The sequence below is a fragment of the Eschrichtius robustus genome, chromosome 16, assembly GCF_028021215.1.
Source record: "Eschrichtius robustus isolate mEscRob2 chromosome 16, mEscRob2.pri, whole genome shotgun sequence".
NCBI lineage: Eukaryota > Metazoa > Chordata > Mammalia > Artiodactyla > Eschrichtiidae > Eschrichtius > Eschrichtius robustus.
In genome coordinates this window covers 81,154,220-81,179,068 of record NC_090839.1, presented here as the reverse complement: position 1 = coordinate 81,179,068, position 24,849 = coordinate 81,154,220, and the positions used below count along the sequence as shown (strand labels likewise).

At 42.5% G+C, this 24,849-nt stretch overlaps 1 protein-coding gene and 1 long non-coding RNA gene across 3 annotated transcripts in view; one reads left to right on the top strand and one right to left on the bottom strand.

Annotated features, from left to right (window-relative positions):
• Positions 1 to 607: 607 nt before the first annotated feature.
• On the bottom strand, positions 608 to 6,323 carry LOC137750711 (uncharacterized). Its single transcript, XR_011070541.1, has 3 exons — positions 6,145 to 6,323; positions 1,502 to 1,607; positions 608 to 940 (listed from the first exon to the last, which is right to left on the bottom strand). It is a non-coding gene; the product is annotated as an uncharacterized lncRNA (long non-coding RNA).
• A 1,151-nt stretch (positions 6,324 to 7,474) lies between these two features.
• Positions 7,475 to 24,849, top strand: part of AUTS2 (activator of transcription and developmental regulator AUTS2) — a 1,118,812-nt gene continuing 1,101,437 nt past the window's right edge. For both annotated transcript variants that reach the window (XM_068565582.1, XM_068565581.1), the window contains exon 1: positions 7,475 to 8,222. In XM_068565582.1, the coding sequence (XP_068421683.1) occupies positions 7,914 to 8,222 (309 nt within the window). In that variant the 5' untranslated portion in view covers positions 7,475 to 7,913. The remainder of the gene's footprint in view (positions 8,223 to 24,849) is intronic.

Here is a 24,849-nt window from a genome sequence, read left to right as displayed (position 1 = left end):
AAAATCTAAAAATTCAAGTCCTCTTCTGTACTATAATTAAAAGACAACAGCCTGAGCCTACAAAGTCTCAACTCAAATACAGAAAGGATAAGTTATCAAATCAGTTAACATTTATAGGGCACCTGCCAATCCCTATCCTCTAGAGTTTATCAAGTGATAGGAAAAAGTCATGAGATGTGTATATAATAACAAAATAATAGAAGAGTGTGGTAAGTTTTGTAACAGTAGTGTGGAAAAAGGGGTCGTATCTCTTTGTGCACCTGCATATTTATAATGACAAAAACTGTAAGCAACCTAAATGTAGACAAGATATAAATAAATATGTTATGGAATAATCATATACCAGAATATTAGGCAACAGTGAAAATGAATGCATAGGAACTATATGTATCAACACCAATAACTCTCACAAATAAAACATCAAATATAAAAAACAAGTTTTAAAAGAATAGATTTAGGTTGATATCATTTATATAAATTTTGAAACATGCAAAAGAATACTATATGTTGTTTAGGGATACTTCCAATGAAGCAAAAATACAGAGAAATGCATGCAATGATAAGCATGGAATTCAAGATAATGATCCTCTATGGGGAGGGTGGGGAAGGGTGGGGAGGCTGAGGAGTAGAGAGTGAGGAGGACTCAGTACGAAAGTAGATACATAGGAGGGTTCAAGTTTTTTGGAAATGTTTTATTTCTTAAGCTTCTGGGAGAGTACATGATTGTTCATTATATTATTTTGAAATATATAATAATACATTGAAATATACATAAATTAAAGTGCCACATAAGGAGAGAAGAGGCTGTTGATTCTGAATGGAAGTAGCAATCTGCATAAACTTTTTGGATGAGTTGGTGTTGATGAATAAATTGGTCTCGATGGATGAGTAGACATTCAGTAAGTCCAGATGGCAGGAGAGGAGATTCTGGGGTGATGGACTAGCATGGGCAAAGGCATGGAAAATGTTCTGGGTAAGAGCTAGCTTAGGATGCATAGAAATATATATGCTGGAATAAAGGAGGTTAATACTGTAACTGGGACCAGATGGTGAAAGACCTTGAACAGAACTGAAATGTAAAATAATTTACTAGGCTTTATAAATAGGAGCTTATAATTAGGTCTGGGTTATAATTTATTATATTCTTCATGTAATTCCAAAGGATTGATAATTTCTTCAACCAGGATGTTATCTGAATCTGATCCTTTTAGATCTATCCTGCTCTTCAAATAAAAATAAAATCATGAACCATCACAAGTCATCTACCAAATCCAATAGAGAAATTGATCCTCAGAGTTATAATCAGTAATAAATACGGAGATCTCCCACTGGTAGCATTAAAGAGTCATTTACAGTTTTTTCTTATGATTATCCATCAATTTCCCCACCTGACCATGTCAATGACCCTTTAAGTATCAACAGAAAGGATTGCCCTGAGAAGGAATAGGAAGACTAATTGGTTTTGTGAAAATCTAAAGCTTGTTAAATTTGCCAGAACTACCTTTTCATGTGATCATCATTTGGTCACCCGCAGGTATCTTTCATTGGCTTCATATGGCAGAGTCTGAAGAATACGGGTTGATCAATGTGTCATTCATCAGGGGCACCTGCAGAGATGATGAAAGATTGTATTATTGTACGATATTATAAAAGCTGCACAACATATAGCAAATTGAACTACATGTTTCCTCCCCCAGTTTTTGTGTACATTAAAACTGCAGTTTGAAAAACAACTTCCAGTGCAGAAAAAAATTAAAACAGCAGGTGATAATCAGTGCAAAGTTGCAACAATGTTACTGCTGATGGGCTACCTGTCAGTTAAAGCAAGCTATCACATCTCCCCAGGAATACTTACTATAAAAAACGACTTACGAATGTTAGAGAGGGACATTAATGTGTTAGTCTCCTTATTTGTTCATTTGGAAATGGCATAAAGATAGGTCCATTAGCCAGCTCATTTCTACCTTGGTCTCAGGGCAGACACACACACAAAGTATGTAACTGAAAGTTATAAATGACCAAAACATAAACCTTAGTGCCTTGAGTTAAAAATCAATTTTCCTAATAAATTAAATTCAAACATTATATACCAATATGTAATATCAAGAAGGATGTATTAATAATTGCTGTGTTGGCAGAGTGCAAAGTGCAAGACTTAGAGGGATGTAAAAATTTAGTAATTTAGGAAATCTGATACCCAAAATAGCTACCACTGCATAGAAGGCTCAGAGTTTAGTTCAGTTGTTGAGCTATAATAGTATTCTCTGCCTAGTCAAGGTTGAATGTTCAAGATGTAGTTTGAGTATTAATCATTGATTCGAATAAAAGATTGCACAACTGGAGAGGCTCTCCTGGGTTAAGTTGTTTATTCCTTAATACAGATGTAAGTTTTTTCCTTTGTGTATTCCAGAACCACTTGAGCGTCTTCCCTACTAAAGAAGCAACCTTTTTTGGAATTATTTTTTTAGCTTTACTCTTTATCAACTACAAACTTTTAGCTAAGAATTCACCTAAGCGTCTGCTGATATGAATTATGAATTCATTCAAGCTGCCCATTTCAAGTTTAAGCTTTATCTTTTGTTCTGCCCAGTAAGAAATCTGATGATATGCTATGCTTTATTTTGGTTTACTTACAGTATTCCATTGGATAGTCACACTGTATGGTATTGTGTGAATAAACCAGAGCTTTCTTATCCATTTTACTGTTGATGAGCATTTTGGTAGTGACATCAGTACATGAAAAAAAATGAAGTCTTATATAGGTACTCATATGTACACAAACAGTACCCCCACATAGCATTACATTTTTTTTGTTGTTGAAGTGTAATATACCTACAGAGAAATGTAATTTGATGAAGTTTTACACACTGAGCACACATGTGCAGCCAGTACCAAGCAAAGGAAACAGAACATGACCAACTCTCCAGAAGCCCTATTTATGGCCCCTCCCAGTCATCAGCTCCCTTCAAGGGTAACTACTATCCTAACTTCTGATAGCACAAAAGAGTTTTGCCTGTTTTTGTACAATACATACTCTTGTGTGTCTCACTTCTTTTACTTAGCATCATATTTATGAGATTCATATATAATACTGCATTTAGAAGCAGATTGTTTGGGCTTCCCTGGTGGCGCAGCAGTTAAGAATCCACCTGCCAATGCAGGGGACACGGGTTCAAGCCCTGGTGGGAAGATCCCACATGCTGTGGAGCAACTAAGCCCATGTGCCACAACTACTGAGCCTGCGCTCTAGAGTCCATGAGCCACAACTACTGAGCCTGCGTGCCACAACTACTGAAGCCCGTGCGCCTAGAGCCTGTGCTCCGCAACAAGAGAAGCCACCGCAATGAGAAGCCCGCGCACCGTAACGAAGAGTAGCCCCCACTCGCCGTAACCAGAGAAAGCCCGCGCACAGCAACGAAGACCCAACATAGCCAAAAATAAATAAATAAAATAATTAATTAATTAAAAAAAGCAGATTGTTCATTCTTAGTGATGTATAGTGTTCCGTTATATGAATATATCACCAATTATTTACTTTACTATCAATGAACATTCTGATTGTTTTCCAGTTTGGGGGTTATTATAAATAGTGTTGCTCTGAGCTGTTAATAGATATCTTTTGGTATATATTTGATATTAGCATATTCCTAGGAAAGGAATTTCTGGGCCAAAGTGTTTTCATATGTTTACCTTTAAGATATATTGCAGTTTTCCAAAGTGGTTGTACCATATATATAGCATTTGATTGCTTGAGGAGTCATTCTGAGGAAGGCATTTCAGCATAACAATTATGAGAACAAATTTTGGAGTCACTCAGGCCAAATTCAGCTTACCACAAAACAGCTATGGCAAGTATGCTTAAACTTCTTACACCTCAGTTTACTTACCTGTAAAACAGATATAACAAAACCTTTTTCAAGATTTATAAGAATTAAATGAGATATTTATTTTAATGCAACTTAGAACAATGCCTGGCACATAGTAAGTGCTTAGCTTATTATATGGTGTCTGTTAATCATTAGCTCTTACAACATAGACAGTATGGAGAATCAGAAACAAATATGGCCAATATAATCCACAAACAATTTTAATTCTCTGATGGAAGAAAATTGAGACTGTGACCCAAAAGGCATTACCAATTCCAGTGAGCATTACACTTGCACCCTGAAAAAAAATCATTTAAACATTATCCCAAAATGCATTTGCAAATTACTCTTGCCAGAGGCAAGGTTCTTGGATGCAGTGCATTACCATCCATTTTTTTTCCTATCAGACGTTACTCTTTAAAGACAGGACTGCCAAGGGCTACTCTGGAAAGTCACTAATATTATACTTTTTATTATATTTGCCAATTTCACACCTTCCTCAACCCAACCCCCAAAGTTGTTGAAAAGTGACTGTAAGTATGTTAGTTGCTAGTTTTCCTTGAAACTTATCAGTATTTATGTTCCACATTCTTAAAAATACTAAAAATAAGCCCAGATCCTTGCTTTAAATTACAAAGACCTTGCCTTTTTTTTTTTCTTTTGTAGGAATGAGCTTGATAACCTCAGAGTAGATTTCAGCAGCTGCTGGGACAATGCCTAAGAAGTTACACTGTGTACAGAGGTACTGTTTTAGTTAATGGCTCCAGGGGCAGCAGGCTCAGTTATCTTAGGCAGGTAATTTTGGAAGGTGGCACCGTGTTCCTAATAAATTGCGTCAGATCCCATCTATCAGTTACTAGTTTCAAGAAATACAGCACTCAATCTACTTGAAAATATGTGTTTTGAGAAGGCCAGTGGTAGACCTGAAAAGGGACTTACTGAACATATTGAAACTCTTTGACTTACAGATGAGAAAACTAATCATTTAACAGTCTTGCCTAAGGTCAAATGGTTTGTTCCCTGGACACTTAGAAAGCTTGAGTCTCATTCACGGTTCAGTGGTTGCTGCTCTTCGCTCTTGTTTCTTGGCGTCCACCATCCTCCTATCCGGTCCCATCCCCTACCTCGACTTCAGAAAGATCAAGACCTGGGATCCGGAAATGGGGACACTGAACAACTGTGCCTTAAGGGAATGACCAACCATTAAATTGTCGTAAGTGCAAGATGAGTGAGGTTTGCCTGCTAGAACATTAAGATCTAAGAAGGAAGATCTCTGTTTTATGGACCACTGTATTCCCAGCACAGTTCTTGGTACATAACAGGCTCTAATAATTGTTAAATGAAGAAATGATTGAATGAATATTAGGTAAGTCAGGTTGTCACGTCCTTTTTCTTTTCTACCTCCTTCCAGTTGTACTAACAAAACGTGCAGATTTAGATTCAAAGAGGAAAAATCATGTACAAAGCGCCCAGTACGGTGCCTGATTCATTGTGGGCAATTAAAAAACGTCCGTTCATTTTCCTTTTCTTCCAAGGGTAGGGTACTGGGGGTAAGGGGTGATGTACCACGGTGTTTATGTGCCCGGACATAAACTGACGTGCGTAACTAACAGGCTGGTGGAAAGGGTTGTCGGCGTTTTTCTGATCCGTATCAGAAATTCCAGTGCCCCGAAAATGTACAGCTATTTTACCCAGAGAGGCTGGTCGCGTTTGTTGATCTATTCTGGGCTGCAGTCAACTCTTTTAATACAACTTTTTATAAGCATCAGCTACTTTGCGGCGGGAGGAGGGGCAGTGACAGGAAAAGCAGGGAACCCCCTTCTCCCCAGATAAAGGAAGCCCTCTGTGGCAGGGTCTGTGTTTTGCGGGTCTAACGGGTCCTCGGTCTGCGGCGGTCCCCGCCCCCTCCAGCCCCGCCTCCTCGCCCTAGGCGGCTGCAGCTGAGGTTCAAGTTCGGCACCCGGACGCGCGCTCGCTGCTCCGAAGCCTCTTGTGCCTCTCAAGGGCCCCCGCTCGAAGGCTAGGAGGGCTCAGAGGTCATTAGGGTGCGGGGTCACTCGGCCACGCGTTGTGCTACCACGTGGGAGAAAAGTTTCCAACTCTGCCATGGGGCCTCCCAGTGCCCCCCAGCGGAGCAGAGGCCCGCGCTTTGGCACCCGCTCCGTTTTCTGTCGCCTGCAGTCGCGCCCCATCTCGGGGAACCCCCGCCCCCTACGCCCCGGTATCCTTCTCTGAATCCCCTCCTTCCCTCCCTGCGAAGGTCGCACCAGGAAAATACCCTGGGAGGGGGTCTCTGGAGAAGGCGGCCGGGGAGCCTCCAGCTGGCCTGGGGTAGGGGGGTCCAAGGACAAGTGTCCCGAGGAAGGCGCGGAGGAGGGCGCGGAGCTGGGCGCGCGGAGTAGACAGGCGACAGCGGCCCGCACTTGACCCCGGTGCGACTGGCGGGAACATTCCGCGGCTCCCACACTCCCGCGCGCCAACTCTGGCGGGTCGCAGCTGACCCCACGCGGGCTGCACCCTCCACGCCCCCACCCGCCCTCGCTCCCCTTTCCTGGCTCCCCTCCGCCCCCAGTGCGCAGGCCCGGCCGCCCCAGCGCGCATGCCCTGGGCTCGCGAGCGCGGCCAGCCCCCAGCCTTTTGCTTTCTACACACTCTACAACTGGGGAGGGGGCGGGGTGGAGGGAGCCCGGCCGGCCACGTGATCCAGCCGGCCGGGGCCGCGGGGGCGGGAGCGCGCGCCGAGCGAGGAGCGGGGAGGGTGGTGCGCGTGCGCGCGCGGGCGGGCGCGGGGCTGGGCTGAGGCGGGCGGCGGCGGCGGTGGGCCGGCCGCGGAGGGGGAGGAGCGGGAGCTGAGCGAGGCAGGCGGGCGGAGGATGGGGCCGTGCCCGGGCTCCCGCTGCAGCCGCCGGGGGACACGCCGTGCACCCTCCGGCTCGGGGCTCTCGTGGCGGCGGCGGTGGCAGCGTTAGCGGCGGCGGCGAGAGCGGCGTTCCCGGCGCTTCCTGGCCGCGCTTCTCCCTCAGGCTGGGCGAAGAGAAGAGGCGGCGGCGGCGGCACACCGGTGTCTCTCCCGCTGGAGATTTCTTTCTGCTTTCCTCGTCGACTGACTCGCCCCCTCCCTTTTTTGAGGAAGGGTGACCTCTTCTCTGGGACTGGAGAAAATATTTTTTTGAGGAGGGGGGGTGGGTGGCAGCCTCAGGGGCTGCTTCTTCTCTTCTTTCATCTCCTCCTCCTCCCCCCTCCAAGCCCGAAAAGCAAACCCCACAACTGCTCCAGCATCCTCCTTCCCTTCCTCCACCTCCCTTCTCCACCTCTTCCAGTTTCGCCTTCTCCCCTTCTAATTATTTCATTATTATGCTTCCCTCTGTGGGGGGTCTCGTCCCTCTCAGGTCGCTTAGAAGCCTTGGCCTCCCCTGGATGCATTTCTTAAAAATTTTGGAGCCAGGGAGTGAGTTTTGTCTGAGGCGTGTGTGAGAGGCGTCGGGGGTGTTTTCCTGCGCGAGGGGCGGGTGAAGTTCATTGCCCCCACTTTCCCGCGACCTTTTCGGGCCCGATTTGGAGTCGAGGGGGGGCAGGCGTTTTCGGGGGGCGGGGGGCGCGGCGGAGAATGGCCGCGGGGAGGGCTCCCCGGAGCCTCCTAGTCTCTTGATCAAAGCATTCCGCTATTCTGATTTATTGCCTGCTTGGTGAGTTATTTTTTTTTTTTCCCCCTCTAAAGGAGACCTGTGTGTTCAGCCATTACTTTGCTCGGCGCTGCTCACAGGAATCTCCGACCCTCGGTGCTGTGGGCAGCCCCGCACTTGGGATCCTCGCTTCTCGCCCTCGCTCCCGTCCCTCCTCCCTCTCTCCGCCCCTTCCCCCTTTTCTTTCTCCGCTCTTTCTTCCCCTCTCTCCCTTCTTTCGGCCGCCGTCTCCCCCGCGCCCTCCTCGGGGCGGAGGGAAGCCGAGAAGGGGGAGGGAGGGATTGGTGTCAATTTTTTTGTGCGGCCGCGGCCGGAGCCTGTGGCGGGCAGGCGGCGAGCGGGGAGACCCCGGCGAAGCAGAGTCATGGATGGCCCGACGCGGGGCCATGGACTCCGCAAAAAGCGGCGGTCGCGGTCTCAGCGAGACCGGGAGAGGCGCTCCCGGGGCGGACTGGGGGCCGGCGCGGCCGGCGGCGGCGGGGCCGGCCGGACCCGGGCGCCCTCGTTCGCCTCGTCGTCGGGCTCCGACAAGGAAGACAATGGGAAGCCCCCGTCCTCCGCCCCGTCCCGGCCCAGACCCCCGCGGAGGAAGCGGAGAGAGTCCACCTCAGCCGAAGAGGACATCATTGATGGATTTGCCATGACCAGCTTTGTCACTTTTGAAGCGCTGGAGGTAAGGGGGACCCCCCTCCCCCCGGTTTCCCTTTATAGGCACGACCCCCCCCCCCGGCTGCGCCCGGCTCTGCTGCCTCCCCCGCCGCGCTCCGGTCGGTCTGTCTGTCTGTCTGTCTAGGCTGAGGTCTTATTGTTGGGGGGGGAGCTGGGGGCGCGGGCAGACAGGCAGCAGGAGGGAATCGACAAGCCGTGCCTGGTCTCCAGGTTTCCTCGTTCTTTCTCGCGTTCCCCCTGCGCCCCCTCCCCGCACCCCCTCCACAGCAGATGGGCAGAAAGAAAGGGGTGCAGGCATCACAACAATGCGCCCCCCTCCACGGAGAGCTCTGCCCCTACTCCTTCCTCCTCTCCCTCCCCAATCATGGCTTCTTGGCTGGTGGAAGTCTCTGCTGGGTTTGGGGCGCCTGTGGACGGTTCTCTGTGTGCTTTATACAGAGCCATATGTCCCTGTGTGTGTGTTTGTATAGACCTTTCCTGGGTGTCCTCGGGACCAGAGACTGATGGGGTTTTGTGGTTCTTTGCCCCCCTCCCCTGCCCCCTTTTTTTCTTTTCATTTCTTTTTTCTTTCTTTCCTTTTTTTTTTTTTCTTCTTTTTTTTTTGGTGAAGCTGGGGAAGGGGGCGTTTTCTCCTGGTTGGGAGAAAGGAGGGAGGAGGGGAGGGAAGAGAGGAAAGGATGGAATATCTTTCTGTATTCCGAACAGGGCTCTATTACAGAAAGGGTTAATTGTAATATTATCTATATACATATATATGCACATGTGTGTGTACATGAGCAATTAGGTTAAAGGACAGAAAAATGTATACTAGAGAGGACTGGTGGGAGGAAAGAATAAAATCCTAGCTGGTATCTGAAGGGCTTGTCACCCAATTGTCCCTCTCCTTTTCCTTTTTTTTTTGTGTTTTTTTTAATCTTTCTGATTGGCTTTGTGTGTGTGTATATCTGTGTGTGTCTTTCTTTATTCTTTGGGCACCTGCAGCATTGATTTCCAAATGCACATTTTCCTGCCAGCTAAAGGGCTCCTTGGGGGTGGTGATGGGGGGCAGGTAGGGGGAGATTGTCCAGGGGTCAGAGGGAAACTCTCTTTACCTGGATGGATCTGATTTGGTGCTGGCATGGGTCACTGGCCTGTATAAAGGTAACCCCCTTTTTTCTCCTCCACCCCCAACACACCACACATACAGAGCGCTTTGAGACTCTGCAGAGTTGGTCCGGCTTTTTTAAGAACAAAACCAAGCTAGGAGTTGGTTTCTAGCCTTTTCTGCACCTGATGTGATGGTTTGAGGTTCCTGAAAGAAACTTTTCCTTTTCCCTTTGGTTTTTGCTGTTATTATGGTATTGTTTGCAATGCTCAAATGTAAGCTTTGTTAATGACAGCTTAAGTCTCATATGCGGTAACTGTACAGGTTTAGAGGTTTAGACGGCTGGTTCTGTGTGTGTGTTTGGGTGTCAAGTTTAAATATTTTTAAAAAGGAAGCCTTCCTGTTAGGGTTGTTCTTTTCTGTTTGAACTGCTTTTTGGTTGGGCTGCTGGTGGTGATGGTGGCTAGTGGTTGGGGAGGAAGGGAGGGTGGTGGTATTGGTGGCCATAGATTCTGATGTTAGTGATTGAATCAGTTGTCCTTGGGTTCTAGAACTGGTGGTTTATTGGCTAAAATGGATCTTACGGAGTTCTTTTGAGTGTTGAGGCTCACCACTTATTAGGATAATTCTAACTGTGGCTTCAACTTTGCCAAGGTGGGAGGGTACTGTACAGTGTGACCTCTTTCTCTCTGTCTCTCTGCCTCTCTTTTGCTTTAAAATAGGAATTGAAATGTCAATACGTGTCCTAATACATGAATTAGAAAATGCTGCCTAGGATTTGGTTGCTATCAGTGGTTGGTTTAGGACAGCATTTGAAAGAGCTGCTTATAAGTGGTTTTGCTTCCTGCATGGTTATCCTGCTTTGCTATGTGGCCCTTCTCAGTAAGTAAGCAAGAGGGGCCTCCAGATTCCCATGAACATTTTTGAAGGCCAAGTAAAGATAAATATAACTTATGCAGTTGTTTTTGATTGTTCTACTTTTAATAAATATTTGACTGGGCTTGTGATGTATATGTCTATCCATCTGGCTTTTGAGAGAAAATGTGCCCATTCCAGTTTCTTCTGGGTGTAAAAAATTTTTAATTTTTAAAGGCCAAGTTTGAAATGTACCATTAATACCATTCCTTTCCTTGCTGTGATTATTTTTCTGCTACTTTTCTAGATTCAAAACCCAGGTTACTTTGGTTAGCTGAATATTATATTACCTTCATATCTGAATATCATTTTAATATTTTTGTGTGGGTGTAAAGGTCTAACTTTTTAAAAAGTTTCTTTAAAACTTTATAGAAAAATTTAAACATATACAGAAGTACAGAGAACAGTATAACAATCCCCAATGTACTGATACACCACCACCAGGTTCAACAATTGCCAACTCATGTCTCATCTTTATGCCATCTACTCATTCTCTCCTCCCAGATGTGATATGAGAAATTGGTATGTATTTCTAAGTGGTAATGACTCAAAAAAAACCCAAAAAACAAAAAAACAAACCCACCCAAACCCATACCATTATCACACCTAGGTTAATTAACAACAGTTCCCTAATATCATCAAATATCCTGTCAGTGTTCACATTTAGGCATCCTAATTTTTGTAGGAAAGCTGTAAATACACTTCTGAGGTTAAAAACACACAGTGGGGAATAAAAATCATCATGTATGTCTGGTTCTCTGGGAAAAGGTAGAACTGTTTGCTGCTTATCACGTTTGTGTCCATGCTGGATGGTCAGACATATGTGTGTGGTGATCATTAAAATAAAACCTCTGGTGTCCCACTGTACTCAGTTTGGAAGATTTACTGAACTATCACTAAGAAATGTGAGAGCTTATTAGGAAACAGGCAACTAAACTGTGAACTTGGACAGAAATGTATGTTACAGGAGTGCTTGTAAATGTTAAGAATTATTAGAGATTCTAAGCGTTATCCTAAATACATACTGTGTTTTTTTGTGTGTAGAAATGAAATCAGTTGTCACCACGTGTCATCAAGGTTGCTGCTAGTATGATACTGTGATTAGAAACCAGAAATATTAGCTTGCACAGCTTGGCTTTTAAGCTTATGTGGGTTCAGAGCAGTAGCTAGCTAACTGTGGGGTGTATACTTTGGGTGTTAATGGACACATCATTTGACTCCTATGGTTTTGTCTAGAGTAGCTCATTTTGACTTCCCTTTTAAGAAGAGGCTCCTAACTCATAATGAAATGTCCTGATAAAATTGTTCCAGACTAACTGTGGTTTTACTTATAGTACTGGAGGAAAAATAAGAAACTTGTCTAATGAGAACCTACATTTTTATGTTGATTTATTTTTCACTACTGTTGGTTCTTATTTAAAATGAAAGCTTTGGATGGGGTTTGAGAAGTCCCACACTTTATATGCAGTGAAACTGGCAGAGGTAGTTTCGTATTCTGCAGGGACACTTGTCTTGAGTAATTGTGCCCTGAAGTTCAAGTATGTGATTGTGAAGAGTCTCATGATAGAAGATAAGAGGGTAAGTGAGGAGGCGAAAGTTGAACATGGTGTTCTTTTCATTATGCATTTGAGAAGTCAGAATTACCATTTGGTATGGTATTGTTTATTTGAATATTCTTTTGAATACAAGTGAATATCCCCAGATATCAAGCCTCATTAAAAAGTGGTTTCCAGCAAACAAAGTATAAATGGGAATGTTGGGGTTCTAGTACTGTCAGCATACCCTGATGTGCCAGATAATATTACCTTTCTGTCGTTATTTGCATTTCTTTCTGTGTAGTCTTGATTAGGAAGCCATGTGAGCACTATGACTGAAAATTTGCAAATCCATTATTTTCCCCCTCACTCGGCTGCTATGTACTGGGTTCTTAGGGCAGCCTCCTTTTGTACAACTGACCAAGGGAAGCAAAGATGAAATTGTGGGATTAGCAGGTAGGAGGCTAGTTGGAGCTTTGCAGGCTTGTGAAAATGAAGGAAGACTCATTTCTGGTGGGTGGAGGATCAAACTAAGACTTTCATGTGGTCTTCATTTCCTATGTGTTTCAGGGCTTACCCGCACTTTGGTAGCATAAATAGGCTGTACAGAATTTGATGTGCTTGTAACGTGCCAGGTTAGTAGGCTGTAATAATTTACTATGGTCAAATCTCACTTATTCCGTTGTTTAAAAAACATTAATCGTTTTCCTTGTATCAGTCAGCAAATATTCATGGAGTGTTTGATATGTGCAAGGTACTAGAAAGAGTACAGACACCTAAAATATATATAGTGTCTTGAAGGAGTGTGCAGTTTAGTTGAAAAATTAAGTCCAGCACCTATAAAATGATTTTGAAACAGGCACTTGAATGCCTAATACCAACTAAGTGCAATAGGCTTTCAGAGAAGGGATAGTGAGATAAGCTGAAGTGTTTGAGAAGGCTTCCTGGAGAATATGGGGCCTAGAAGGCTGAAGTGATTTGGATAGACACGGAGGGAGTCGGGGGGTGGGGGGCATTCTAAAAAGAGGGAATGGTGAAGAAGGCACAGAAACAAGATGGGTGATTAGGTTTTGCGGGCAAGGAAGTGCTGGTAGAAATGAGAACAAAATTGTGTAAGAAAGAGTGCTTGTTTGGGAGTCGGGAGACCAGTGGAGACCCACACTCCAGGCTTGGCTGTCCTAACTAGTTGAGTGACCGTGGGAAGGCACTCTTTAAAAGCCTCATTTTCTTTTTCCACAAGTTGAGAGGTTTAGAGTAGTTTTAGAGCAAAGGTACCCCAAGCTGGAATGGAACATAGTTCTGTGGACATTCATAGGTTGTGTTCCAGACCAAAAAAGTGTGATCTACTCTCAGATAGTTTTGGAACTTGATGGGCTAGACAAAATTAAATGGGTGACTTGTTCTGCCCAGGTTAGAAGTCTTTTGTAATGTGTATATGAGTTTTGAATATTAGAGAAGGAGAAGTGTTTTGCCTTATTTCCTAATTTATATGACCACAGGGCACTTTCATTCTTGGGATTATAATTCACAATCTATAATCCAGTATGGGAAATGCTGGAAAAGATTTCAATGGTCCCTTCCAGATCTTGGCACTTGGTAGTCTCTGAGCCTAGGGTGAGTGGGCTGATGATAGACAACTTGGAAAACGAGGCACAGAAGTTTGGAGTCAGAGTAGAGGCTGCTGCTTAAGTAGGAGTGGCAAGGGGAGTGTGAGATGTAAATAATGATGATTAGTCCACTTTTCCTTCTGCTCCCTTTTCCTGCCTGGTGTCAGCCCTTCATTGATTGTTAGTAACCCCACACATGAGGTGAATATTGGTGAGTGATCTCATTAATAGTTCTTTCATTGTGATAGCAGCCCAATTCTGATGCTACCAAGCTGCCTTCCAGCCAGAGTGAGTTTTAGCCTATCTTGGTTCCTTCTGGTTTCCTGTACTGCTGATTTTTAGCAAGCTGGGAAAGAAGGCTGGATGAGAAAGGAGGTTGACACTGATGTTAAAATAAAGGTTTCAAATTATCTGCCTTTTGCTCGTTTATGTATGATGTGTTCATTCAAGAAAGGTCAGAACCCTTCATCTGCTGTTACACAGCCAGTGAAAGCTATGGAGCTATGTTTTTGCTACATTTTTTGCTTTCTATCTTGGGAAGTTTGGGATGGGACTGTGGAGTAAATGGGTCGGTTCCAGCATTTCACTTCAGACAATTTGCATAGCTTTAGGGTCTGAGGAGTTCCTAAGTGGTGAGAAAGTCTATAGAAAAAAAAAGGACTGTGAATGTGCTTGGTTATGAATTCAAGTATATTACTATGCTTACTGAATTTCAGTATTTCACTGAACAAGGCAGAGCATCACTCCAGAAGTATTTATGGGAGATGAGGTCGAAGATGGCAATATGGTGATTCCACATGCCTTGTGTTAGTTGTTGAGATGAACTACTTTAGATCTTTTTTGGAAGTAGGCAGGGTATACATGAATCAGTAAATTTAAAAACTGAATCACAAAGTTAGTGTGATTACCCTTTGATCCTTTTTGAGAGTGTTTTCCTCTAGCTTTCACCATTGAAAAAGGGTTAAAAAAGACAGGGCATTCAACATGATTCCAGGAGATTCAAGGAGCATTGAGGGTGTTAAAGAGATTCTAACTATACAACAGTTCTATATGCTGTCAAAAATAAATGTTGATTATTTAGTTTGAGAGAATGTGAGGATTAGAAATAAGGTCCCCAAGCCAAAAAAATAAGAGTTGAGGGCAGCTGTTAAAAAATAATTTAGGTTCCACTTGCTAAACTTGGAAGCCTTTGGACATAAGGTCAATTGCACTTTTTGATGGAGGGAGTGTGTGTGTGTGCACGCATGCAGAGGGTGGATGGTGGGTTAGTGTTTTTACATTTTATTTTACCCCTATGCTGTAGTATACTAATACATTAAGTGTAGCCTAACTTTGTAGAAGTGCCTCATACTATTTTTTTTTTTTCTCAAGAAACAACACTTTTTTCAGGGTTAGGATTAAACCCAATATTTAGTTGATATAGGAAAAAGACCTTGGTAATGGGATAGCAGCTATTCATTTGAGAAAGTTCTGGAAAAAAATCAGATTAAAAAACTCTCAAATAATTGAAGTTTGGAAGAACAGGAAGGGAATTAATTTGGCGAAACCCAAGACAGGAGAGGATCAAAACCAATTTAGGGACATTTAGCTGGGTCAGAACAGTTTTTCTTATATAATGTATACCCATTCAATGAATAGATGAATGCAGAATTTTTTTTTTCTAGAAGTGGGGCATAGAATTTAAGGCTGGTGAGACCCTAAATTTGCGTTTCTTCTTCCAGATCTGAACTGTGTTCTTCCTTCATTTCTTCTAACAAGCCTGCAGGGTAGGGGGTATGCAGTCAGTACCTATTTTGTAAGGTCACAAAGAATAGATCCTTTTTATGCTGTTAGTGACTGAGGAGGGGAGGGGTGGATTTCACTTAGTCTGGCTTCCTTTGCTTGCTTAGGAAGAGATTAGGCAAGTACAGGCTTCTTTGTGTCATTCCTTTTCAGTCTCTGATTCCATCTTTTGCAAGGGGACTTGTAGCCTGAAATCATTTGCATTGCTGCCGTATTTCTAGGTTTTTGTTTCACATACTAGTGCATGTGTCAGTCTCATCCTAGGATCCAGTAGACTCCCCACCGCCCACTGCCCACCTACCTTCTTCTCTCCCTCCCTCCCAACTTCCTTCCCCCTTTCCTCTTCTCTTCCTTTACTGAGATAGAGTTATCAAAATTACGAATTTTGAAAGGCAATGGATTTAGGAAGTTCTGAATGAAATGTAGAAACTTTAAATTACAAACCTTCATTATTTGAACATTGACAGTCTGTTTGAGGGACTCTGAAGGTAGCACCATGAGGGTAAATTGCTTGCCTCAGTTTTCTGGGCTGTTATCAGCTCATCATTCTGATTTCTCATTCATTTGTGAGCTCTGGTTAGAGTTTGCCTGAATATAAATACCACAAATGACCAAGTACATACAAATATTTTGTCATTTTGGCTTGCTACTATGCCATGTAGTGCCATATCTCTGGGCCCTGGAAAACCCAAGTGTGTGGAGATATGGCATTTGGACACAAGTAAAATGGAGTCACAAGAGGAGAAGGGAAAGCCCACAGTTTGTAAGTAAAGGAAAGTGGTTAATGCAGGTTGGGATTCATTTTTGACAGAAAGCCTTCAAGTTGCAGGTACTGTGTGATTGTTATTAACTGAAGCGTTTTGAAATGACCTGGGTTAGATAAGGAAACACAGCCTGTGAAGACAAAATGCGACTCTTGGTTATACGGGTGAAATGTGATACCTTTAGACTGAATCTGGGACAGGATTTAAGTCAATGCCAGGGTCAAGTTGTGATGATTCCTGAGGGATGTCAGGGATGTTGCTTTCCTTGTCTCCACACTTACCTTCCCGTATAGCACAGCCCACCAACTTCATTTTACATTTCTGCAAAGTTTCTCATGGCAGTGATATTTTAGAGCTTGAAAAGAGGAATTAAGAGAGTCTAGTATTGCAGTGATTTCTCGATAGTTATAGTGAAGTAGAGGTTTTTTTTGGTTGGTTGCTAGGGTCTCTGTTCAGTTATGCTTACTGGCTAAAGCTTGCTGGCTAAAGGTGATTTAGTGAATAGTTTTCCATAGTTAGAAACCAAGTAAGAAAAAAAAAAACCTAAGGAAATAAAGATGTAGATGGAACAGTAGTTGAACATTAGAATATCACTTGTTTTCCAGCCACATACTAGAAATTCCAATGTTCCACCCATTCTCTCTGTACATGTTCAGTTGGCAAAAATAATGAAGGTCCTGGATTGTGCTGTTCTAAGAAATGATCTTGTATAGTTCAAGTGAAATTATACTTTCACTGGGGCAAAAGGGGAAACAAGCATTTGGCATTGTGCGTTGCTACATATTACAAAGTTTGCTCCTTTCTCATTTGTTAGGCTGATCAGTTTGATTATTTGTGAAAATTACAGTTTTGAGATTAATGTGCATAGCTACATCTTCAGGGGGTGTTATCCTAAAGTTAGGACCTCAACTTTTTCAGAGAAGTCTTTTGATCCATTTCAGTTCAGCTATTGTTGGTTGATGTGCTTTCTAAGCTAGAGCGGCATTAGAGGCACAGATGTTGTCTTTAGAAATGCTGTAGTTCTACCTCTCATTTTGCAAATGAAAACACAGCCTAGAGGGGTTAATTGTCCTGCTTAAGATCACACTGGGAGTTAGAGGCTCTCACTGTTATCCAGTGAAACTAGGAGACTGCTTTTCCTCATACTTGGATTCCTAAGGATTGGGAACATTGGAAGGTAAAAAAAAAAACAAAAAAAAACCAAACTGCAAATGAGGATGATCAACCATGATTGTAAAGATTCCCATTTTTTCCAAGAAATGTTCTGATTATTACCCAGTATCTTTCCCCCAGTGTACAATTGGCCTTTCTCTGCAGGTCCATTAGTCTTTTTTAACACCCCCCTCCCCTCCATAATGAGGATGTAAAAGAAAAAATAAATATTAGGGTGATGATATGAGGGTTTTTTATCCTTGACTAACCGATGGAAAGATAAAATAATTATTTGAATGTAAGATGATCTTAATGTGACCCACTTAAAATTTTAACGTAATTTTTTTGGGTAGAATATTTTCTTCGGCCTGGCAATTCAGAGAGACTCAGCGCAACTTACTGAAGTTGGTAGCAGAACATTTGAAACAAGTGAACTTTGGAATATGGTTGAGTTGAAGACTCAACCAAACTTTTCTTCTGAAGAAGAAAGACTCAAAATATTAAATCCACATGATGTGTTGGCTAAGGCATCTTGGCTGTTTATTGCTGAACCAGAAAATTTATAACAACTGTTTGTCATGTGTATATATTTATAGCCATTCATACAATGAAAAGAAGTTTTCATGAGATTGTAATAACATATCAAGATGGATGTAATTAAAACAGAAGCAGATTGACACCCTGAATTAAATGCAAACCATAAACCAGGATACCTGAGCATTGGTACCTTACATATTTGCTGCAGGGGGCAGTCAGCCAAATATGCAAATAAAAAGACATTGATGAATTTCCCCGGGTGTGTATGTTGTGGTTGCAGAGAACCCAACTATTTTATTAATCTTTTATCAAGCATTGTTTAGATTGCAGCAGCAATGGAATGTATTAATTTGGCAGACCAAATAGCTTAGGACCAGAAAGTAGGAAATAATAAGGGGAACACATGATTGATATACTGTCCTATAAATAACACATGCAACTGACAGAGGGGCTGAGTAATCTTTAGATCTGTGCTTAATGTCACTGATGGAGTTGTTAAACCAGGATGTTTGAGTTGAACTTCAGTCAGAGAGGCTGCCTGCCATTTAAAATGCAGGTCTATCTCTAGTTATACCCTGGACTGATGGGTTGACAAAATTGGTTTAAATCGAATTTTTGTAAATTGGGTGAATGCACCAGGGGAATCTTACTGTGAAAAAATATGATTAAAAAAGAAAATCAAGTATGGTACTTCTTCTCTTTGCATAGGAGCTTGGATTTTGTTAGAGTGAGTCTCTTTAGATGGGCATTGCTTTTCCTGAGACAGCTTAAAACTGCATGTGTGCCCCGTGCTCCTGGAAGAAAGTGACTGTGAGATTTGCATTTTCTGTACAGGTTTCATACCTCACTTGGTCGGTGCTTCCAGGAATAATTGGTGGTGATTTGCGTAAGCCCACACCATTCAGATTTCAGAGGTTGGTTTTCAAGTGCGTGTAAGGAGGGCTTGCAGCTGTGAATATGGAGTATGATTTGCATATCTGTTCCATTGGGAAGTCCAGGCATGTCATAACCACTTCAGAGCCATGATAGTATGGAGACACCCTAGCTATAATTTTTCTGTATGACAGTTCATTTTTAAAATTGTAAAGATGCCAAATGCAGGACTGTATTGTTATTAAGGAAGTCGGTGACATCTGTTATATCTTGTTTAACCAGGGGAGGAAAATGCTTTCATCAAAACATCTAATTATGCCCTCTCAACTGATGAAAGATCTTTTGCTAAATTTTTGGAATTGGCCTTAACGGAGGAAGAAGCTGGCCTCTACAGGAACTGTGAAGTAAATTTACTCTTTTTATTTGAAAAATACTTATCGCTAACCGTGGTGACATAAGGGTATTTTCATTTTATCAGATTGCTCTTGTGCTATGTGTTGAAAATAGGTGTTTTCAGAAGTTGTCTAAGCCAGCATGAAGTTTTTGTTTTTGTCCTCCCTCCCACCCTCATAGCATGTGAGGCCCCAGAGGCAGTTTGTACTTACAGATGTGAGCCTAGGAAGATACTTCGTGGCTAACAGCCACCTGGAGAGGGAGCAAATGATAATTACAGGTGAGAAGCTGGGGGATAATTCAGCCTGTGTGCTGGGAGGTGTGATTTCATACCTGAGTGTTAAAACCTTCCCTGTTAGACAGTTGTGTTGTTTTAAAATTAGTTTTATTAGTCTAATATAGAAGTGGCCCAGATTGTTCCAGGTCATCTTCAGTTGAAGGAATATAACTTTTTAAGCACTGAATATATAATGTGATTCCAGAAATATTTCCTGTGTTTAAAAGTAGTTAGTTTCATGTAATACCTGTGAAAGTATCAAAAACTGTGTTTAATTCAGCATATCTACAACACTTCTCGCTTCCTTGATCACTTTATAAAAATTGTTAAATTTTTTGGCAATGTATTTTGGATCATGCACACTTTAAACTTGTCCAGTAAAGCCATCCTTTATCTGTATTTCAACCCAGAACTAGTTGTATCTGCAGTAATTCTGTCTCCAGAATCACAGATAACAGCAATAGTAATAGTAGTAGTAGTAGTAGTAATGATAATAAGAAACTTACTGATAATGCTGACCTCAGAGCAATGCTTTATTTCTTAAATTTCAGCGTACTTCGTCTTTTTGAAATGATTTTCCCATGGATTGAGATCTTGGGGAAAGCCTAAGGGAGTTTTTGAAGTGTTGACCGTGACACAGTGTACTCTGTGTTTTATTTGGGACCTGGTGGGAAGTTCATGTGCTGTTAATTTTTTCTTGGTCTGTTATATGCTCTGTCATGGCTTGTTGTGTGTAACTTGGGAATATGACTGGAACCTTGGAAAAGAGAGAGCCAGAGTTATCTTCCTATATTTCTAATGTATTGTTTCATTTCCCTCTATTCTCTAACTTTAGCCTCTGTACTCTCCCTACATATATCCTTCTTGAGGTATTTGAGGCTCTCAGAATTGTTGCTTCCTTTACTCAGTAATCCATGAGTAGTAGGTACTCAGTCAGTGCTTATTTAGGGTTGATCTATTTCCACAAAAATTCCATGAAAAAAAACTTTAGAAAAGGGAGCTACTACTTACTTAGTACTTACTCTGTGCCAGGCATTGTGCTTGGAATTTTGCATTCATCGTCTCATTAGAGCTACGCTGTGGAAAAAATGAATGATATCCCTGTTTTATAGTCGAAGACACTGAGGCTCAGAGAAGTTAAGTCAACTTGCAGAAGGTCAGTATGAGAGGCAGGAAATGCAGCGGTTTCTGCCTGGCCTGAAAGCTCGAGCTCCTCATCCCTTTCCGCTCTTCTTTTAATACAGATTCATTTTGTGACAGAGTGCTGTTCTTTTAATACAGATTCATTTTGTGACAGAGTCCCAAATGGGTCTCTGGTAGGCTACATTTGTTTGTTCCTTGTTGCTGCTGAAAATTGTCTTGGTTACAAGGGATTTTCTAGGTGTAATAATAGGATTTAGGGAGGGGAGAGTACCTCACCATCTTCTGGGAAGTTCTTTATTTTGTTTTTAAAAGCTGGAGTTTACCATAGGTGGCTGCCACTCATACAGTACATCTGTAGCATGTTTGCTGTTGGTTTGATTTTTTTTTTCTCTCTTTTTCTTTCTCTCTGTCCCTTTCACTGTTTTTCCCTGTATTAAAATCTGACCTTTTTCCTGGTCACACAGATCGGGTAGATTTTAAGCCTTTATCAAAGGCAAGTGCTCAGGCTGGTAATATTGAGGGTAACCGTGTACTGAATCCTTCCACATACTTAATGTTGCTGATTTCTTACAACAGCCCCTAGAACAGAAGTGTAGAATTGGAGAAGGGACTGGCACCCTCTCAACAGGGCGTTGTGGGTATAAGCTTATTTTCTACTCTAAATTCCTAAGTATTTTGCTTGATTTTAAACTATTCTAAGAAGTAGCACTTCACTTGGCAATCTATTCCACAATAAAACAGACCTTACTGGTAGGTTTTTGTTTTTGTTTTTTAACTAATAGGTACTGCATTCTTTCTGGTGAAAGAATGTACTAAGATATCTTTATCTTGAAGGTACCAATGACAAATAGTACATTATTTCCTCTGTCATTGTTTCATTATTCTAAGCACATTTGCAAATTGTTCTCCCCCATAGCCCACTCCACCCTGTAGAGGTTTGTTTATGCTACAAAAGAGTATGTGGTCTCTTCTCTCAAAAGAGAATGTGACTGTTAGATTTGCTTCTTATGGAAATCCCAGCTGTGATTAGAGTACCGTACATTTTTTTTTTTTAATATAAAGTTATTTATTTATTTATTTATTGACTGCGTTGGGTCTTTGTTGCCGTGCGCGGGCTTTTTCTAGTTGCAGCGAGCAGGGGCTACTCTCTGTTGTGTTGCGCGGGCTTCTCATTGCGGTGGCTTTTCTCTTGTTGTGGAGCATGGGCTCTAGATGCGTGGGTTTCAGTATTTGTGGCACATGGGCTTCAGTAGTTGTGGTGCATGGGCTTAGTTGCTCCACGGCAGGTGGGATCTTCCCAGACCAGGGCTTGCACCCATGTCCCCTGCATTGGCAGGAGGATTCTTAACCACTGTGCCACCAGGGAAGTCCCAAGTACCGTACATTCTTGAGAAGCCCCCTCTTCATCTCCTCTGGGCCAAATTGGGCCTCCACACAGTTCATCTTCTAGGACTTGGGGATTCAGACCTGGCTGATGACCATCCCTTAAGGAGTGGTATAACACACACACGCACACGTGCAGTACCCTCCCTGGGTCTGACATTTCAGAAGATTTCTGGGTGAAAATATGAAGATAGTCAAAGTAAACACTTCTGTGAAAAGTCTCTTTTTGGAGAGAGGAGGCAGTTTCTTCTCAGAACCGTTATGCTCTGAGACCTGCAGTCTTGCCCCTCTCTCTCCAACTACAGTTGAGCACGGTTATCCTTTTGCACATCCAAAATGGAAATACAGCAGATTTCAGTTTTTAGCAGTTTATGATTGTAGGGGAGACCCAAGTCAAAGCATGTCCTTTGAAATTTAACTATAACTATAAAACTCTAGTGTCGTAGGCACCATACCTTTAAGTTCAGAGTTTTAAAAGCGATGCCTTATACCTGAATTTTATATATTTGTACAGTATGAGTTCTGTATCACTCTCGGGCCTGTCCCAGATTGTGAACACTAGGTAGGATCTGTGTATTTTAAACTTTTCCATGTGTTGTTCCTCGCCTCTCGGGTGGTTTATAATACCCCTGTTGTGATGTTTTCTATTAGGTTGGGTACAGATGGGTGTCAATTTCACTTCAGGGCAGTGGGTGCCCTCTGTTTACTGTTTTCAGATGAACATTACCTTAGCATTGTGTTGTAGATTTCTACATTAGCTGCCCATATTTCATCTGTACTCTTATTTCATTTAGTATGGTGTCCCTGGGATTAAGGACAGAGAAATATGTATGCTCAGGCTGATTTGGAAATTACATTGTTGAAATAAAGCCCATATGGCCATTGTAAAATGGTTAGTACTGCATATAATTGCCTTCCCAGTGATGTGCTTTGTCATTACTTCCATCTTCCAAGAAGCACTCCTGTAGCATGCTGACAGCAATGGCGTCATTAGAAAACATATGGACATGCAAAGGCATTAAATTGTCTTTAGCTTAAGGATTAGATTACAGTGTTAGAGGATGGGTCACCACGCTTTCAGTCGATAACTCTTGCTTAGTTCAGCACTACTAGGCTGGATGATAGAGGTTTGCAAAGGTCCTATTTACTTGTTAGCTGAGTATATTTCATATCTTTCCTGCAATTTTGAGGAAGTCTTTGAGCTGTGCATAAGATCTTATCACAATATTGTAGTCAGCTGGCTTTTCTGGGGTTTTGCTCACAACTGTTCATGCCTTGTGCAGAGTTCTTTTCTAGGACATGATACTCCCTCAACCTATGCTTTCCTGAATGTAAGTCCAAAGCTGGCTAAGGCAGGAGGTCATTTAGATGTAAAAAGAGACTAAGTAGTGGAGTCAGGAAGTCACCAGGTGGCTGCCATGTGGCCCAAATTTATATCCTCCATTGTATAACATCTGTCTCCACGTGGGTCCACCACCCTTCTTCCTTACCCCCTTAGAAGCAGTGAGATTTTTGCAGCCTAGAGGCTTAGCAGTAGGTCCCAGAAGCTCAGAGACGATGTAACAGGGCATGGAAAGAGATCCCAACCTGCCCCCTGCCCCCCATAGTAGGACATGCCTACTATTTGGTTGTAGGTATTTCAGGGATACAGCAGTTCTGGAACATGGTATGGTTTGAATTTTTAGGGTACTTTATGCAGCTGCCAGTGAAAAATAAGTGAAATCACAGAATGGAAAGTCATTTATCAAATTTAATGTTTCTCTTTGGAGTCTCACAGAAATAACATGGACTTGGGAGACTTTCTGAGTAGTAAGTGACTTTGGAGATCATTTGGGCAGTGGTTTTTGGGGCACCTCAGGGGACACTGAGTCAGTGGAGGGGAGGCCCTGACCTCATTCAACCAGAGCTCCACCTTTACCTGTTTTATATATTATGTATTAAGAGTAAGATTCTCTTTAGGAAGAAAAAGGTATCTGAATTCGTCTGTTCTTTCATTCAAGAAATATTTATCAATTGCTTCTGTGAGCCAGGCAGGCACCGTTGTAGGCACAGGGGATGCTGTAGTGAATAAGAGAAATATATATCTGCTGTAACGGGGTTTATATTCTATCAGGGGTGGATGACATGCTGTAAATCATAAACAGATACATAATGTGTTCAGTAGTGACAGGGTTTTTAAAAGCAGGTTAAAGATATGATAGTGAGAATCTGGTATGTGTGTGCAGATGTGCAATTTTATAGAGGTGGTTTTAGATAAGGCCTCTTCGAGGAGGTGATATTTGAGCAGAAACCTGAAGGAAGTGAGGGAGCAAGCACTGTGGATAGCCAGGGGCAGAGCATTCAACCAGAGCACAGAGCAAGGGTGAAGGCTTGGAGAAAGGAGTGGCTTGGTGTGTGAGTAACTGTAGGAGGTGATGGTGGCTAGAATAGAGTGAGTGAGGAGGAGAGGGGCCGAGATGGGGGAGACGCCTGTAGGAACTTTGACTTTTAAACCCAAGTGACTTGAGAAATTTAAAAACAGTGAGAACGACTGTCTAAAGCCCTCATTTCCCAACCAATAAAGTCTTTGAACTTCCCCAAGATCACTTAGCTGGTATTAAAACAAGACCCGATCTAAAACTCACAGGTTATATTCCTTTATGGGAGCCTCCCATTGTACCTCACCGCCACCACTCCAGGCCTTAGGAGCTATGGGGCATCTTTTTTTGGAGACCAGAGTATTTGTCTCCTCTCCTGTTTATATGGATATGGTTCTCCCAAAAGACATGCTTCAAGAATATACAGAATTCCAATGCTTAATCACCACAAATTGGAAACGAGCTCTGTTCTTCAGTGCCAGAAGTCACCACCATTTGGGTGATTATTTTAATAACAGCAACAACAGTGATAATGATGGCTAACATTTATCAAGGGCTAACTGCATGTGATCGTCATTCTACCCAGAGCATTCTCACATTTAACCCTCACAACAGCCCTGTGAAGTAGGTAACATTATTATCCTCACTTTAGAGATGACAAAACTGAGGTTCAGAGAAGTTAAATAATTAACTTCCCCAGATTGTAGAGCCAGAATTTGAGGTCAGACTGTGTGATTTTAGGGCCTGCACTGCCTCTTTCATGAGGAGGAGGGTGGGTGGGCTTGTCACTGGATAAACATTCACTGGAATATGCTCTCCCCACCCCATT